General features: G+C 42.9%; 1 protein-coding gene across 2 annotated transcripts in view; it reads right to left on the reverse strand.

Moving 5' to 3' along the window:
* Positions 1-19,602, reverse strand: part of LOC129722863 (protein gooseberry-neuro) — a 124,118-nt gene that overhangs the window by 41,710 nt on the left and 62,806 nt on the right. For both annotated transcript variants that reach the window (XM_055676669.1, XM_055676668.1), the window contains one exon: positions 4,624-4,753. In XM_055676669.1, the coding sequence (XP_055532644.1) occupies positions 4,624-4,753 (130 nt within the window). The remainder of the gene's footprint in view (positions 1-4,623; positions 4,754-19,602) is intronic.

Here is a 19,602-nt window from a genome sequence, read left to right on the forward strand (position 1 = left end):
AACCCGCTTTCGGACGGCCGACGACCCTGAGCGACAAGAAGCTCCAAAGGATGCTGGAGAGGAAGACCGAGGGAAAAGTGGCTATATCGCTGCGTGTGCTTGTCCACGAAGTCTGTGCAACCGGCCAAACAGTGAAAAAGTACCTGGCGAACATGGACATTCATGTCAGGAAGCAGCAGTCCCGTCCACTAGTGTTGGAGCTGCAATCAATGACGCAGCGTCAGCGCATGAATATGGTCAATTCGATTTTACCGGCAAATGGACGACGAGACCTTTCTCACCCGGGATGGCAACGACTAGCAGGGCACTTTGTATTTCACCTCCTCCACGAAGAAAGTGAGCACCGAGGTGAAGTTTCTTTAACACATCAAGTTCCCCAAGAATGTGCTGCTGTGGCTGACAATCAGCGAGAAGGGGATGTCAAAGCCGCTCTTCTCTCGCTCCGGGCTGGCCGTGAACGGGAAAATTTATAGTACGAAGTGCCTGCAAGAAGTTGCGTCGTTCATCAAGACATACCATAAGGGCGAAGACACGGTGTTCTGGTCAGATTTGGCGTCGGCCCACTACTCGGAGCGATCGTTGAAGGAGATGGAGCGGCTGAATATCGATGTGGTACCGAAGTCGGTGAATCCGCCCAACGTCCCCAACTGCGTCCCATCTAGAATTTCTGAAAACTTGAAGCGCAAGATCTATTCCAATAATTTTGTCGCGGAAACGGAGGAGGAATTAATTGAAAAAAAAACGAAGAAAGAGCTTAAAAACATGCCTGCACGCATGTTTTTGTCAGTCATGACTAATGTTCCGGTTAACTGCTGGAAGACCGCTCGCAAGGGCGTAGAATTTTTTGCAAATAAGCTCATAAAATTACCATTAATGGGAAATTTATCCAACTCAATTATCTTTCTTTGTTTTTTTAATCATCATCTGGAAAAATTCAATTATTTACCGCAAACGTTAGAAACATCGGTGGAGTATGTGAGAATAGCGTATGATGGCGAAGGATGTCTCGCGATCTGGCGAAATTCTATGGCAAAAAAGTCGCTTAAGCTGGGAGGGTACAATGGACGGAACACTGAAGCGAAATTTTTGGGAATTATACTCTACCAGATACTAAACTTGTTAAAATCCAAAGATTGGCCTGTTCGTCGATTTGTGTAGCTAGGGGAAGTAATCCATGAAAAACCTCTGATGCGATAGGTACTTCACCTTTTTCAACTTCATCAGGTGGTTCGACTAGAAGCGGAAAAAAAGTGCTACTAGGCTGAATCGTTACCCAGAAGAATAATCCAACAAAAAAGCGACGAGGATTGGGTGGAAATGAAACCAAGCCATATAGTAAATTCCTAACAGAATATCAGAGACCGAACGAGAAAGTTAGAAAAAAGGTGAGCCAAGAATTCGAGACGGTTCACACTGCTTCTACACAGGTTCTAAAATGAATGATTCGGCGAGTGCGGGATTCACAAGTTCAGGAGTTGAAGAATATCATTCATTGGACACTGGCCAACCATACTCCAGGCGGAAGTATACGTGATGAAAGAATGCACAACTACGTGTTTTAAGAGAAATTACCGATACGCAAATATTTACATTTTCTGCGATATTTAATTAGTGTTAGAATGCCTCTTATCGCTCCCACAGCCGGCTAAGAAAAACCAGGTTTATTTATACTGGGTCCCTGGTTACTATCAAATCGAAGAAAATGAGAAGGCTGACTCACTCACTCACAGCTAGACAATTTTCATCCAGTAACTTTGGTAGTCCAAAACCTTTTTGAGGAGTCTCACCGAGCGCTTTGAAAACTGAACTCGGTGAACGGAAAAAAGCGACGACAATTACGACAATCGAGAATAGTCATAGAGCCAAATCGCGAGAAGAGCTCTGCGCTACTTAGGGTCAATAAAGAAGACCTATGGACTTTTACAGGTCTACTCACAGGGTACTGTCCGAATAAGTATCATCTCAAGAAATCAGGTAAACTTTGAACCTTTGAAGAATTTGACATGGTGTGAAAATGCTGGACAAAATTCCCGTAAAAATAGTGTTCGTATCATATCCTTACGTTACAAGACGGCGGTGGCGCGATTTAGGTGGTTGAACCAACTGGAGCAGATCTTGGAAATGAGGAACGCTCAAAAAACTATAGACAGGCAGCCTTGAACTGGGGGCGTCAGTGTAACATTGCAACATCCTTAGAGATATTTCACCGGAAAGGAAATAAGTTTTTTGCATGTTCGGAAGCAGACACCTCGAGACACTTTCCAGACGTAATTTGGAGTCTTTTTGGAGGCCAAAGCTCCATTCAAATTATTATCTCCTAGTGACTCGCACTCGGCTGTCCAACGATTTCAAATCGAGATGGGCGTGGGAAATATGTCTGAACATTCAGCGATTATCAGCGTGAGAAGTTGCTGCAGAATACATTCGGAAAGCTGGTGCACGGATCGATGAAACAGTGAAAGCACCTACACGACGCTTAAAGCGACGACGGGAAACACCATAAAGCCGCTGCACAAGAGTCCTGAGCTTGCCAGATCTACGAAATTTTCTACGGCTTCGTTTCACTTCTACGGATGTACAAGATATGAAGTATTCCGTAGAAATCAGGGGAAATCCGGAGTATCTATGGAATTACACGAAATAGTTCTGGCATCGAAGTCGGAGCGACCGGCTGTATCGAGCAATTCACCAGATTAGACTTTTGACGGGACTTCGCCACTTTTTATGTTCAGAATAAGCGTCTTGCTTAGCTGAAGTATTATGATTCATTCTAGCGCGTTCTAGTTTACCCTCATAGTGAGTAATTTATCATAGATTCTGCGCTATTATGGTTGTGACTAGTATGAATATTTCAATAGAACAGCTTCAACATTCAATGACCACGCGATGCATTAGTCAGATATTCAAATATGTCTCATAATGGCCTTTTGTTTACTTTTGCGACTATTGCAAATGCGATTTACCTAGCCTATTAATTCAAGCCGAATTAACTGATGAAGGCTTTAATATTCAATTTGCGAAAACAGTGAAATCGCCATGCTATAATAGACTTGAGTTATCAGGATCAATTCAAAGCTTCCTACTGTCATGTCTAAACTAAACAGGAAACACCATGTAAATGGCAAAACAACAGAATGCATCCCCCATTCCGTGTAGAACGGCTCTGTACAAACCGGGAATGATTTATAAACTTTCGCCTCATATCGATTGGTGGTAAACGTTCGGTTCCATCTGCTGGGGGCTGTGCTGTGATTGATTGACTCCAGCCAGCTCCGTTTGATGGCTGTCATCGCGTGGGCGTTTTGGTGAGTATCTCCTCATTTCACGCTGCAACGAACAACAAACCTCGTGTTGACGCTGATGACATAATTTGTGCGCCGTCAGAGTGAAAAGTGAATGTACGGACAGTAAATCATGGGGTTTACTTTTTAATTCAGTGGTGGATGTTCATAAAAGTAGATGCTAATAGCGTGGACTCTCCCACTAGTATTTTTTTCTGATGCCACTAAACGAAACATGAAATGAAGCTTCTAAGGGTTGTCTTTAATAGCATAATTTTCGAGAATGCTATAATACTTCACTTGTGTACAGAAGTGGAGACGCTGTCATCCCGTCTAATAATAAGCTTCGGCTAGCTAACCTAACAAACTTGACACCGCCAAGCAGCCAACTAAGCGACAGTGATGTGGTGTTGAGCGCTGACATTTACTCACATTTTAGCACATATGATGGCGCTCGCGAGGGCAACTCAACTCGTACTCGTGCCTCGAACCGAGGCGAATGAAGTTTGGGGGCGTTTCAGCGCGACGACGGGCGCGCGTAATAATTTTACTCCGATGGTCGAGGTCGCATGGGTGCTTGCTGAGGTTCATAACTGCATCTGGATCGAGCGATACATGAAAGGAACGGCGTCGTGGGCAGAGGAGAACCGAGCGAACGATGGTTTGACTTCATGTCATATTTAAATGTGCTGATCTTTGCGGTTTCGAAAATGACTTAATTTAGTCTGTTGCCTGCATGTTGACGGAAAGTTGCTTACGGATTTTGCGGTTCGCAAGATGCTGATCTCATACCGAGCTCGGGGTCTGTTGGGACTTCTCTGCAGCGAGGAAGAGTTCATATGTTAGCGATAATACGGATAGACTACACAAGCCGGTTCAGCGGAACAACGTCAATCATCGCGGCTGTCAACGTTGCATATGGTTAACTAGTTTTCTTAGCGAACTGCGAGGGTGATTTGTTAGACTGATAGAGCAAACAAGACAATTACTGGTTTTGATGATTATTAGATTATATATTTTTGCGTGACAAAAATATCCGTTTGAGTTATGATTTTATAACACAGGCACGGTGCTCTGAAGAAGATTATGGACGAGCGTCAATATGGCATTGTTTTTCCTTTTTTTCATTTTTTTTCAAACAAATTCTTCGATTTATAATCCCCATCTGGCAAAGCATTAATTTTCGGTAAAGCTCACCCGAAATTTAAAACCTAATTAATCACCCGAAGCGTATTCTCTTCTCCGTATCAAGGAAAAGTTATCTTTTTGAGGAGGCTAGTAACGAAACAAGACCTTGATTGGCGACAGCGCGCGAGACATCACCGGAAACAGAAAAACTTACCTCCCAAAATGCCATGGATGCTGTAATCTTTCCGCCCGTCGTCGTCCTTTCGGCCGTCGCCCGGGCCACCGCTGCCACCGCGCAGTAACCGGCTGATGGATGAAACACTCGGGGGATCCGAAACGCCTTCCTGTAATTGAGCAGTAAAAGGACACGGTCAGGCATCGTTGGTTGAGGTAATTTTATGTCTTCAATTAGGTATTTTTTCCCAGGTCAGACAGACTCAGCGAAGTGAACCATCGATCGACATGGTTTATTACGGTGCGAGAAGTTGGTATGTTTTTGCCTTTCTCCTAGAAAGGTATAGCAATCACTGAAAAAACCGAAAGTATAAAAGTGCTCCAAAGGGCCGAATTGCATATATCACTCGACTCAGCTCGACGAGCTGAGCATTTTCTGTATGTGTGTGTGTGTGTGTGTGTGTGTGTGTGTGTGTGTGTGTGTATGTGCAGATTTTTATTTTCACTCACTTTTCTCAGAGATGGCTGGACCGATTTTCATGAAAATAATTGCAAATGAAAGGTCTTGTTGCCCTATAAGACCCTATTGAATTTTATTGTAATCGGATTTTTAGTTTAGAGGTTATGCTTAAAAATGTGAAAATCATGAAACATCAATATCTCAGAAACTACACAACCGATTTGAACAAAATTAGTCTCAAGAGAACGGACTACCTAGAAAACCCTTAAGTTTTGACTTTCATAAAGATTGAACTTGTGGTTCTAAACTTATGAAAAGAAACGTGTTCTGAAGACTGTTTAATCTCACTCATGTTTCTCAGAGATGGCTGTACCGATTTTCATAAAATTAGTGTCAAATGGAAGGTTTAATTGCCCCATAAGACCCTATTGATTTGTTTTGCAATCGAACTATTACTTTGCCTGTTATGTTTAAAAATGTGAAATCCAGCTATAAAAAGGAACATATTCCGAAGACTACTTGGACTCACTCAGAGATGGTCGACCCGATTTCCACAAAATTAGTGTCAAATGAATGGTCTAGCTGCCTCAGAAGACCCTATTGAATTTTACTGTAATCGAACTGTAACTTCATTTGTAATTTGCCGACTTGTGAAAATCACGAAACTTCATTATCTCAGAAACTACACAACCGATTTGATTATTATTATCAGATGAGCGGGCTAGTTAAGGGTTAACTGATGAATTATGATTGAACACGTGGTTTCAAAGTTTGGCTGCCCTACACGTTCCCATTTCATTTGATTATAATCGAACTTAAGCAACCGTTATGTATTAAATTGGTAATAAAACAACGAAAGTCTATTATCTCACAAATTACATGACTTATTTGAACATAACTAGTATCATACGAACGAGTCATCTATCAAAATTACAAATAACAAACTTCATAACGATTTGATATGTGGCTCAAAAGTTATAAAAAGAAGAGAAATTCAAAGACTATTTAAAACTATACCTGCTTTGATCGATATATGTGGCCTCAACATAATTTAAATGTGGTGTCGTACTATTTGAACGTTCCAAGTTCATTGATTCCTTGCGGTTTATTTAAAGTCTGCAAATGCACGACGAATCGGCCATAGGATATGATCAAAGTCAAATAACAAATCGTTTGAAATGATTGGTTTTATCGAAATGGCAACATCCTCGTCTTTTGGCTTCTGTACATCGCCTTAATTCTGAATATATTCATATTGGGTGGTATTCTGTCATTATCAGCAGACTTTCTGGCATCAATCTGACACCGGAAATACCCATATTGGGAGGTATTTTTGGTTGTTTTCCAGAAACTAAAAGTGGTCGTCTTCAAATTTAAAATAGTGTCCAGGGTCAATGTTTGGTTTCTATGCATCATCACGTTTACGGAAATATCCATATTGAGTATTATTCGGTCATTTCCGACTGTTGCGTAAAAGTTGCCATTTAGCAATTAAAAATGGTGCCTGAGGTCAATTGTTAGCTCCTTGCATCATTCTGGTTCCAGAGATACTCATATGGGATAGTATTTGTTTATTTTAGGCTGTTTTTCACAAACCGGTAGTCGCCATCTTGGATTTTAAAATGGTATTTAGGATACTGGTTAAAGAAAAACTCATATTGGGTGATATTTGGTCACTTTGGACTGTTTTTCAGAAGCCGAAAGTCGTCATTTTGGACTTGAAAATTGCCTGTGAAATCAATTTCTGTCATCTGGGCGTAATTCTGGTTCCGAAAACATTCATATTGAATGGTATTTGGTCATTTCCGGCTGTTTGCCAGACACCGGAAGTCACCATCTTAAAATTCAAGATTGCGTCTGTGATCAATTTTTAGCTTCTGTGCATCTTTCTGGTTCCAGAAATACTAATATTCAACGGGAATCGTACATTTCAGGCTGTTTTCCAGAAACCGCAAGTTGCCATCTTACAATTCAAAATGTTGTCTGAAGTCGATTTGTGGCTCCAGTGCATCATTACGGTTCCGGAAATACCCATATTGGGTGGTATTTCGTCATTTGCCGCTGTTTTTCCGACACCGGAAGTCGCCATTTTGGATTTCATAATGGCATTTGGAGACAATTTCTGGATTTTGAACGGCATACTGGTTAAAGAAAAACTCATATTAGGTGGTATTTGGTCATTTTGTGCTGTTTTCAGAAACCGGAAGTCGCCATCTTAGAATTTAAAATGCTATCTGTGGTCGATTTTAGTTCCTGTGTATTATTCTTGATCCGGATATTATTATATTGGGTGGAAATCGGCCATTCTCGGCTGTTTTCCAGAAACCGGAAGTTGCCATCTTACAATCCAAAATGTTGTCTGAGGTCGATTATGGAACATATTTGTTACCACTAAAAACATTCACCTGCCAATATGGTTCTATTTAGTTGATTAGTTCGCGAGATGTGCAGAAATTTGTGAAGAAACATGTACTTCCAGAAGAGGGAAGGGCGTCAAACCATTATGGACTTATTTGTTAACTCTAAAAACATTCACATACCAAATTTGGTTGTATTTTCTTGATTGGTTCTTGAGCTGTGCCAAATTTGTGTTTCATTTTCATGGGATCCCTCCCTTATAGAAGAGGGAGTCGGGTTTCAAACCATTATGTACATATTTGTTGGCACTAAAAACATTTACCTGCCATATTTTGTTCCATTTGGTTGATTAGTTCTCGAGATGTGCACAAATTTGTGTTTCATCCAACTATTATGGACATATTAGTTACCCCTTAAAACATCCTAATGCCAAATTCGGTTTCATTTGCTTGATTTGTTCTTGAGTTGTGCAGAAATTTATGTTTCATTTGTATGGGACCCCTCCCTTCCAGAAGAGGGAGGGGTCTCAAACAATCATAGGAACCTTTATCGGCACCAAAAACCCCTATATACAAATTTTCACGTCGATCGGTTCGGTAGTTTTCGGGCCAATATGGATCAGACAGATAGACAGACTTGACTGCATTTTTATATGTAAAGATTACAACATCAATATTTTAGAACCTAAAGAGTGAATATACATTTATTGGATTGAAGCGTTCATGTAAACCTATTTTTACAAATAAAAAATTGAATGAGAAAGGCTGGGTCTGACCGCTAGGTGGATTAATTTAGGTTTTTTTTTTGGCATAGGCTTCAAACCATGTTACCATAGTAAAAAAAAACGGAGATAAGAAATCGGCGGAAAGATAATTGCTTTGAGAATTGTAGCTTGACGAAGAATTTTCGATAAGCTGATAGACGTAGTTCAGTGATTGTGCATTTTACAAAAAGATAATATTCTTGGATTTATCTAATATAGGGTTATTTCCTGTGTGAGTCCTCGCAGCTCATTTTCTAGAAAATCAATTTTCTTTCAACGAAGCAAGATAAATGCGGCGGCTACTGTTTATCCGTTCATTCATCGTTTCTCTCTGTGTGGTTCTCATTAAACAGACATTCCGATGCGATGGATGCCGACAATACGGTTGTCCGCCCGGCACAATGGTAGAAACAATGGCGGGCCTCCGTGACCGATGCCACGCCGAACGCCGAAAACGACCGAAAAGGTGTGAACCCTTTCACAGCTTCTAATGAAATTTTCCCACCTTTCGGTTGCGCCTGTTTTGCCATCGTCTCGCCCGGTGCATGGTTGTGTGTTTACCGAGCTATTTACCGTGGCAATTATGATTTTACATTCGCCCTGCCCCGATCCGGGAACGTCATCGTGGTCGTGGCTTCAGGGAAACTATCCGAAGTTCTGACGCGGGTCACGCGGGATGAGCTTTCTATCAAAAACTGTAATGATGATAGAAACAGTTTCATGATGTTTAAGAAAATTATACTGCTTTAACACCTCCCGAACGAGCAAACAAGCGGCATCGTGTGATAATTGTGTGTATGAGTGTGTTCGAGGCGAGCAGCACACAGGCAGTTACTTCTTAGAAACTCCCAGAGTGCGGTGCTGATGTTTCGTTGGGTGAGAGATAAAAAAAGGCAAGACAGAAGATTGAAGAGAATGGATAGATTAAATTGCTTGGCTGCTGTTCAACTTATTCGTGAATTAGTCAATTCGACATCGGCCTACGTTTTATCGCGAGTGACAAAAGCTACTCATTCAGAATAAGTGCCAAGATGGTAAGCTACTTTAAGGATTTTCAAAATGTTATTAGCTGTTTTTTTTATTTTGTAAAATTCCATTTCCGTCAGATTCCTGTTGAAAATTTTCACGGTTTTTCTCTCTAATATTTATGAAATTTCTAAAATTTAAAAATGTTCATCGACATGTCTCCAAATAGTCTTTCAAAAACCGAACAACTAACCAACACGAGTTCAAATAAAGACATGTTTTCACATTTGGCATTCCTACTCATGATATCATGGTAGCAGCAATGAAAAATCATGAGCTATTGGAAACGTAGTCATAAATATTGTTCCAGAAAAAGGGTTACATAGACCTGTCGAAATACAGGCCTGAAAGTGTGTTTTATTTGTAACCAATGCAATGGTAGGAGCAACAAATTGATCCTCCAAAAATATAATAAGATCATCTAGTTATCGACATTTAAGATTACTGCAGAACAGACGTAAAGCTTCGTTAACAGCATCACTTGATGATAGGTAATTTAGCGCCAGCTGAAGATCAATGATTATTCCCGGTGAAAGTTACCAAACATATTCCTTTGTTCTTAGAGCAGCCGAATGGACAATTAGCTATGCGCCCACCAAAATGCCGAAAATTCTTGTTACCGTAAGCCGGGGTGAGATTTTGCCAGTGGGGGTGAGATTGTGCCATACAAACCCATTGTATTTTAGCCACCTCATGGCGATCACAAGATAAAACATTCTTGGATAAGTTTCTTCGAATACTTAACGAAGAAAGACTAGTCTTTTAACCCGGAAGAGATGGCTGACAAGTCAAGTGTTTGATGGCACAATCTTACCCCACTGGCACAATCTCACCCCGACTGACGGTATGTCACGCTGACAATTTCACTATTGAAAAATATAGAGCCTTTTTAGATATATATTTCGACCAATCAGAGCTGAAACGAAGCTCTGAGTTTCTGTCTCAATCAAACTAAACAACCACCCGCTCCAGTGCACAATGACACGCCCACCGAAAGTGTAACTCTCAGTAGTTACGTAAAAAAGCAAACATGCAGAAATGTTATCTTCATTGCATAACCGATTACTGCAGCAAGAGGATGGCTTACTTTTATTGGAAACTGGTTCGACCCGCACCGCAGCAAGCGGCAGATTTCAGCACAGCAGAACAGGGCAGACAACGATTGCAAACGTTGTGGTAACGTGTATGCACAGACAAACAGACGTGCCACTCGATGACGATTTAATCGACCAGAAAAATAACGATTATTTTGAAATTTTGCTTAGTGGGCAGTAATGCCGCTTGTGACGCTATAAGCAAGCGTACACATTCATTAGCAAAGACAAAAACCGTCAGTAATGCCGCTGGTGTTGATTTAAGCAAGCGTCCACACCCATTAGCAATGACAAAAACCGTTTAACGAAAATAAGTTAGTAGGCAATAAGCTCAAATGGTGGCGCATGAGTGTAACGTTTCGAATTAGGCCCAAGTTATTTCAGAGTTTTTCTTCGAAGTGGCACGTCTGTTTGTCTGTGGTGTATGTATGATCGTTTATTTACCTTTGATATGTATTTAGCTGCTTGAAGATCGTGCGAGGAATTATCGAGGAAACAAGAATCGTCCTGTGTCATCGGAAAATCACATATTCAAATTAGCTCGATAAGTAAATTTGATGGCATTTAATGAGAAACAATTTTATTTTTATCTTTTAGTGCCACTTCAACCGTTTGCAATAAAGGTGGAATTGCTGTTACACATTTAATAATTTGCAAGGTATGAAAATTCAACATTGCTTCAAGAACATGTTTGTGGCCTTGAGAATGGCCGATTGGAATTTATACTTGGCAGAAGATATAAACCATTCACTTCGAGCTAGTGTATTTCGTAACAGCTGTAGTTTAGCTTCAGCTTCGGACCCAGCATGTTTGGCTAGCTCTTCTAGCAACAGCAAACGTACGGAAGTTTGAAGTTGGCTGCTGCTGCTTGTCTTCGGTGTCATCTTAACAATATGCTTTTTGACGATCATAAAGTCGACTAAAAACTAATGAACTTTGTGCACAACGTTCGTCTGTGAACCTACAACACAGTGTGCAGTGCAGGCCTCCCTTTTTTCGAAATCTTTCATTCTACCACCTACGCCCCACCTAGTTTTTATACGTAAGGTATTTAAGAGAATCACTCTGGTTTTTTTATCAAGTTCATTGTCGCATCGCTATTTCATTCGATAGAATTTGCAAATTAAAATGTCTGGTTATGACAAAGGAAGCTATTTCAAGAAAATGCGAAATTCCGTTCATCTCGTGCTGGGCTCCATTTCCCGCTAGGTCGTGTTCATGGTCTGCTGCGTAATGATCACTGTTGCCCAGGGAGCCGTTTTGACGAACATTAAAGTTGTTTTGCTTCCAAAAAAAGGAGAAAATAGACATTAAACGAGTAATTTCCAGTTTTGTGAAAACTAACACCAACCATCCTTTTAAGGACACCACATATTTTCAATTTAAGTAGTAAAAACAAGCTTTTGCTTATAATTGAAATTAAGTTCCATCCACTCTGTTTTGATTTGACGAAAAAATGGGTACTCTACTTTTAACTGAGTCCTAGCAACTTTCAACATTATTTTCGTATTGCTTCAAATAAAAAACGCTTCTCTTCAAATCTCTTCAAAAAGAATTTTCTACTGAAATTTACCACTTAACACCATCAAATTGATTAACTCCAATCGAGTGTACTTCCAAGCCTATTGCGAGAAATAGTTTGACCTACGAGAGGCTGTAGAAATTCTATGTTAACCTTACGATCGTGTCTTATGACCTTTTCAACTCTATCAGGGTGAAAAGGAAGAAGCGACACAGGTACATTAACTTTAGCTTTGATTAAACAATCAGAAGGGTTGTGTGTAGAACCACGACCGTCAGGGTGACGTAAAGCTACATAAGGCTGTTTGTTAGAATGATCGCAAGGGATAATTTCGAAGCAAATTTTTCATTTTCAAGCTGAGAGCAGATTCTAATATAGCCTCTCAAGTGTTCGCCGACACTGACAGAAGCGCGAAGTTTACTGCTGCCAAAAAGTGACCGTCCGTTGCACCATATGCTAGTCAAATGACTTATTTGAGCCGAAGTAGGCTCTTATACAGCCCAAAAATTGTGTTTTCCTGATAAATTAGGTATAATAATATGTAGTTCGTGCTAGCGAAATCATAAAAGAGTTATGCATGCAGCTCTGTTTCGATTAGTTAAAATCTGTGCTTCAGAAAGGCTTAACAATTTAGAGTAGTATTTTTTGCATTTGGGCGGTTTATTCGGGTGACAGCTGAAAGGACGAAGGTAATCCCGTTGAAAACAAACCGAGTATTGAGCATTTAAAATAAGACATGATTTCGTTCCCGCTTTCGAGTTGAATTTCATTTTGAACCCTGGCTGTCCTAGTTTCTATGAAGTTTCCTTCAAACATGGGACAATTATCGGTAGCTGCCGTTCTATAGATTTTTCTTAAAGACATAATTCTACTTGACGCAGAATTAAATAAATAAATAAATTTGAACATGAGGTAAAAAAAATAATAATTGCGTTTCGGCTTAGCGACATTATTCTCAGTATTACGGACGGAGTTATTGTCATTCGTCCCTACGTTTCAGCACTCGGTGATGCCTTCATCAGGGGAAACTGCTTCAAGGAGCTATTCATTAGCAATTTTACATTTTATAAAACTTTTTCTCGACTTACAATAATAATTATCGAACTACGACAGGTGGTTGCATCTATAGATCACTGGTCAATAAATTTCAATTTTCTTGGACATTCCAGTTTCCCTTGATGAAGCCATTAACAAGTGCTGAAACGTAGGAACGAATGATAATAACTTCGTTTTAAATACTGAGAATTATGACTGCTAAGCCGAAGCTTAATTGATGGTACCATCTACAGTCAAATTTTCCCGCACAAATAAAAACGTTTGTTAGTAAAAAAAAAAAAAAACAAATTAAAACATGATAATTGTTAATCTCACGCATTGCACAGTGATTCCAACGTAGACCAAAAAAAATAATAACTAAGCTTTTTCCAATTATTTATAAGAAACTGAGTATGCGTTCGTGTGTCAGTGTGTGTACGTGTGTGCGTGCGTGTGTGTGTGCGTGTGTGTATGTGATTGTGTATGTGTGTGTATGTGTGTGTGTTCGTGTATGTGTCAGTGTGTATGTGTGTCAGTGTGTATGTTTTTTTTTTTTTAAAGGTGGCGGGGAAATCTGCAAACAGACACCTGAGAAGAGAACTCAGGGTGTGGGGATGAGACTAGGGGAGAGATGCTGGGGTAGTTACACTCGCCCAGGCACCAACTGATCCCTGTCCCGACCCACTAAAACCCCTCCAGTCTCCAGCCCTGGTCTTCCCGGAACGACGGTTAAGTATTACGTCGGGGAGTGGCTTTTGTGCGTGATGCACCCTATTTACTCTTATAACCTCCTAGCTAACTACCTGGAGACTGGTAATAAGCTACCACTGGCGTGTTGGTGGTTGACCCGCCACACACGTTCCAGCTCCAGGACAATCTGAGAGGTGGCCGCACAGACCGCGTTCCAGATGTTCGGGTCGTCGCACATCCTCCGGACTAGATTGTCCGGAGTAGTGCCAGGCCCGCTCACAGCCATCATGCTGCTCCTTGCTCTTACGAAACGGGGGCATACGAAAAAGACATGCTCCGCAGTCTCCTCCTCCTCCACTCACTCGGGACACATGGGGGACACCGCGTGTCCGAACCTGTGCAGATATTGCCTGAAGCAACCATGGCCTGACAGGATTTGTGTTAGGTGGAAGTTCACTTCACCATGTCGTCTCCCGACCCAGCCAGATATCTCCGGTATGAGTCGGTGCGTCCATCTGCCCTTTGTGGAGTTGGACCATTCCCGCTGCCAGCGGAGCATCGAGAATAACCTTCTGGTACCTCGTATGCCCCTTGTATCACGTTGGTCGAAACAATCTCTGTCCTCCTTGATGGCGATGCTGATAGGCATCATGCCGGACAAGACACAGATTGCATCGTATGACGCCGTACGATACGCACTCGCAACTCTCAGGCACATGAGGTACTTTCCAGTTTACCACGGTAACTGTTAGTACCTAGCGCTCTGGACCACACTGGCCCACCATACCTAAGTATGGACGAAACCACGCTGGCAAGAAGTCTTCGCTTGCTGCCATAAACCGCTGAGCTATTGGACATCATACGAGATAGTGCTGCAATAGCCGATGAGGCCCTCTTACAGGCATAGTCGACGTGACTCCCGAACGTGAGCTTGTCGTCCACCATAACCCCCAAGAGCTTCAGGGATCGCTTCGAGGTGATGGTGCAGTCTCCGACTTTGACCACCGCCTGTTGCTCCGATTTACGGTTGTTCACAACCGTGACCTCCGTCTTATGATGCGCGAGCTCCAGTTTCCTGGAGCGCATCCAGTCCTCGACCTTGCGTATACAGTGCGCGGCCGTCAACTCGACCTCCTCGATAGATTCGCCGTAAACCTCCAGCGTTATGTCGTCTGCAAAGCCGACGATCACAACCCCTACAGGGAACTTGAGTTTCAACACTCCGTCATACATGACATTCCACAACACCGGGCCCAGGATGGAACCTTGCGGAACTCTTGCGGTAATTGGGACGCACTTCTGACCCTCCTCCGTGTCGTAAACAAGTACTCGATTCTGGAAATAATTTTCCAGAATCTTGTACAGCGACACCGGTACATGGATGCTCCTGAGCGCGAGCGCTATGGAGTCCCAACTGGCACTATTGAACGCATTCTTCACGTCGAGCGTGACGATTGCGCAGTAGCGTATTCCCCTTCTCTTGCGCTGGATTGCTACCTCCGCCGTCTTGATGACGGAAGAGATTGCATCCAGCGTGGACCTGCCCTTCCGGAAGCCGAACTGGTTACTTGCCAGACCGTGTATACCCTCCGTGTACCTCACCAGTCTGTTGAGGATGATCCTCTGCAGGCGCCAGCGCGCCTTTAGTCTTGGCCATTACGATCCTGTAGGCGTCATCCCACGGATTTGTATTGGCACTCGCACATAGCCTATCGAAGCAGGCCCTCTTGCTGGCCTCTTGCCGAACTGAATGCTGCGCGGCGCTCTGTCCTCTCTTCTTCCTTTCGCGCACGCTGCATCCTCCGTCTTGCACGGAGGCACGCACTGCGAAGGACGGCTATCGCATCCGTTCACCAGTAAACCGGTGGCTTTCCATTCCTAGGTTGGCGAGTCCTAGGCATGGTGGCGTCGCACGCCCGCGATAGCATAGCAACTAGTTGGTCAGCAGTCAGGCGGAGCCAACTGCCCCCTTCGCGCTCCCTTCTCATTGCCTCTTCGAATACCTCGGCATCAAAGTGCGATGTCTTCCACCCGCGAACGGTCGGAGTGTTGGCTCTACCCGTCGCTTGCCGCCTCTCGTTGTTGTCTACACTATAACAGACCGCCTGGTGGTCGCTATTAGTGTAGCCATCGTCTACCCTCCAGTTCATGATCAGTCCTGGGCTGGAGAACGTCACGTCGATGATCGACTCCGCACCATTTCTGCTAAATGTACTTTTGTTCCCAACGTTGGCCAGATCTAGGTTGAGCTTTGCCAAAGCCCCCAACAGGATCTGGCCCCTCTGGTTCGTGAAGCGACTTCCCCACTCAACAGCCCAAGCGTTGAAGTCGCCTGCCACCACCAACGGCGTTAGGCCCGTTAGCTCCATGGATAGGATGTCGACCATCTGGGTGAACCTTTCGGTAGACCAACGTGGTGGAGCATAGCAACTGCAGTAGAACACTCCGTTCACCTTAGCAACTACGTACCCTTCTTCTGAGGTTGAGACAGCTTCCTGAACCGGGAACTTGCTCGTCGTACATATGGCCGCCAAACTGGACTTATCCGCAACCCAGTTACCGTTTCCGGGAGGGATGCGGTAGGGATCCGATATGATGGCGATGTCCGATAACGACTCAGTGGCTGCTTGGTGTAGCAGCTGCTGAGCCGCGAAGCAATGGTTCAGGTTCAGTTGCGTCACCCTTACGCCCGTGGTTTCGCAACCGGCTTACCGGCTGGGCACCTGGGTCCTCCCATAAAGTGTTTGGCGTCCCGTTTCCCGGAACATACCATGCACTTGGGAGACTCCCCACAGTCCTTTGCTTTATGGCCTGCACCTCCACATCGCCTGCACAGCTGGCTCCTATCGGGCCCCTTGCAGGTCCAGTACTTATGTCCGCCCTCGAAGCACCGGAAGCAAATGTCTGGTTGCTGTAGTATGCCCAGAGGACATACAGACCAGCCGACCTTCAACTTGCCCTCTTTCAGGGCCAGGTTAGCGTCCGCCGACGGTAGTCGGAAGGTAGCTATCTGGGTCCCCGCCGGACCTTTGCGGAGGCGGATTGACTCCTTAGCCAGTATGAGGGCATCACCCCTACTCCGCGCCTTTTTTACCTTTTTTGGTCCTCTGGCCGCTTCGCCGTCATGTCGCGTCGCGCCTTCCCGACGCTTCCTACCCTCTACGGTAGTCCAAGGGTTTCCCGTAGCCTCCACCTGTGCCTTTTCCGCGGTGGACCTTGAACCGGTTGGCGTGTGTTCCCGTGGGAGTAGCACGACCAATCGTTTCTTGGTGTTCCCGGGGGCCGTTTCCCCCGGGGACTGCCTCGTTCGCTTAGCGACCTGCCCCGTGGAGCAGACCGACGCGAACGAGGGGGCGTCTGTCTGCACCTCTTTAGATGCAGTCCCCCTCCCGGTCCTGGCCGCTTTCTCGGCCGCCTCCACCCGAGCTACGAGTTCTTCGTGCTCCTTTCTGGCTTCATCAATGGTGCTCCGAAGCAGGAGGAGGCTCTGCTTCAGGTCGCCAGCGATGTTTCGCCTGTTCGCTAAGAACTCGATTATGGCATCGAGTTGTTCAGACAGCGCCGCCACTTTTGGCCACGTGTCCATACACCTTTTGTCAGTGTGTATGTGTGTCAGTGTGTGTGTGCTTTTCGATACTTTGGAAACACATGACTAGATTTCTACGTAGCGGATCAATGTTGACTGGTGGTGGTTTAAAAACAATTTTGATGCTTTGTGTACAGATAATCCACACAGGATTGTCTGCAATGCTTTTTGCTGTTCATCCTTTGTTCAACGTTCTAGAGAAGCATTCCAAAAGGTTCTATTGATCGATGATCGATTTTTTGATCGGTCACTTTCATTCAACCACCACACCTTTCATGAAACGTTATTTGCACACGTTGATAGCGGAGGGATCACTCTAGCCTTCTGAACGAAAACCACGCTTGGGAGAATTCTAAAGCTGAACCATTACCGAAATGAAAAGACGCTCCGGAAAAACGATGAAAGCAGATAGGACATTTTGAAATGTTTATCTAGCGTTGTCTGTCTGTCCGTCTTTGTAAGCCCGCAGCATTTGTAATCAGTCGGACAAAAGAATTCATTTCAAACTTATCTGACCATATCGCCCCCAAAATATTGTCCATTTTACCCCAAAAACCTTTATAAAAACTCAATTTCTCTGCTTATTTCGATCAAACTTATCGTAACCTTTCATCAAAATGTAGCCTCTCACTAGACAAAAACGGCTACACAGCTGAATAGGCCAAACACGTTGTAGAACTCCTCAAAAAATCTTAAATGCAAAAGCGTGAACCGTACAGCAACATCAATTGTTTTTTTTTTCACATTGGCACTTCGGTTTACATACCACAGCAAACCATGAGATTTTCATGTTAGGTGGGGTTGATAGTTTACGGAAAGGGTGAAGTAGTACATGGAACCCAAAAAAGTCATATTTTTCATTTCAACCCAGGGGTTCAAATTACCTCAAACTGCCCTGCCAATTAAACCAACTGTTTAGATTCTGAAAATGTGTTTTATCATCAATAGGCTTTCGGTGCGGGAAATGACCTAAACTAAGATCTGTTTTCATGCGGGGGATACGTAGCGTAGCGCCAAAAAATCGGGTAGATTTCGAAATCCGCGTAAAAATCCCCGCGTTAGTTCTCAACGTAAACAAACGTAAAAAACCGCGTAATTTCAGAAATCCGTGTAAAAGAAATCCTAGAGTATTCATAATTCGTACATTTTCAAAACGGAATATATGGAATGAAACATCATAAAGTCACACTACGAAACTGAGAGAAAGATGTAATTTGAAAAAGGGGCGGCGCTATTTATATCATGGGTATAACATGAATATTGTGGAGTGGGGTAATATTATTTAAGTACGAAGGCCGTGTTATGCGGATTGTGGTGCATTTATGCGATAAAAAAAAGAATGCTAATAGCATTGTTGTAAAGTTAAAATTGTTGTAAAGTTAAAGTAGTAAATAGGATTATAAATTATAAATTAGATAGTAATGTATATGTATTTAACGTTATGCAACTCGGAGGTAGTAATTTAAAAGGTTTAACCTTACTTTACCAGGTGATAAATAAATCGAATTGAATAGATTCGAACTGCATTGAACGGCCTATTACGAGGCTATTTAGATAAGCTTCGGAAATGTCAGTGAATGATTTTGTAATAAATTGAAATTGATTTAAAAACACTGCATATGCTGATGTTCATCAAAAGTCAAAGCCTTCTCATGTCTGCCAGTCAACACAACAAGAATTTTGTTATCCTCCAAACTACAACTCCAGGCAGCAAGCAGCCGAAAGATAGTAAGCCAGCAAGCAGGCTAAAGTGAACTTGTGATTGGTTGAAGGTGCACGATTTTCAACTCAACTTTTTACAAGTTTAGTGTTGAAAAGATAATTCATCGTCTTCGTCAGTGGTTTTCTTCGGCCCCCTTATGCATTAGATTGCCTCAGAAAAACTGCCGAAGACGTTCGATACCCTGTTACGATACAATCTTGGACAATATTTTACCGCGGAACTGTACTGAAAAATAACGATTTTAGAATCAACTTTTGACGTTGGACTAACGTCTATATCGAAGTTAGGCACCTGAATTTAAAAATCTAGTAATTCAACCGGGGAAAACCAGGGAAAAGTGGTCAGGTTTTGAGCGCTTATATATCAGTCATTTCTTTTCAGAATTTCGAGGTTTTGGCATCAACCGATCAGAAATTCTTTTACGGTTGAATTTATGTAACAAAAATAACCTATTGTTCGAGATACACTATTGAAAAATTGATAAATCACATCGATTGTCTAAATCATACCGAGCAACCAATCACCACCTCTCTTCACAAGCACAGTCGACACTAACGGATACAACCGATCTGACTTTGTAAACAGTCTCGCAGCTTTCAACCAATAACGAGCTCGCTTTCGGTAGCTGCAACAGGTGTTTCAACACCGTTTTAAAATGCTTCTTTTATCATTACCACTGAACAGATTCTAAACACCAATGGCTTGATTGATAGGGGAAATATTGCGCAAGATTGTCATATAATAATTTAAATATGTTTTCGA

This window comes from Wyeomyia smithii, chromosome 2, assembly GCF_029784165.1.
Source record: "Wyeomyia smithii strain HCP4-BCI-WySm-NY-G18 chromosome 2, ASM2978416v1, whole genome shotgun sequence".
Lineage (NCBI taxonomy): Eukaryota > Metazoa > Arthropoda > Insecta > Diptera > Culicidae > Wyeomyia > Wyeomyia smithii.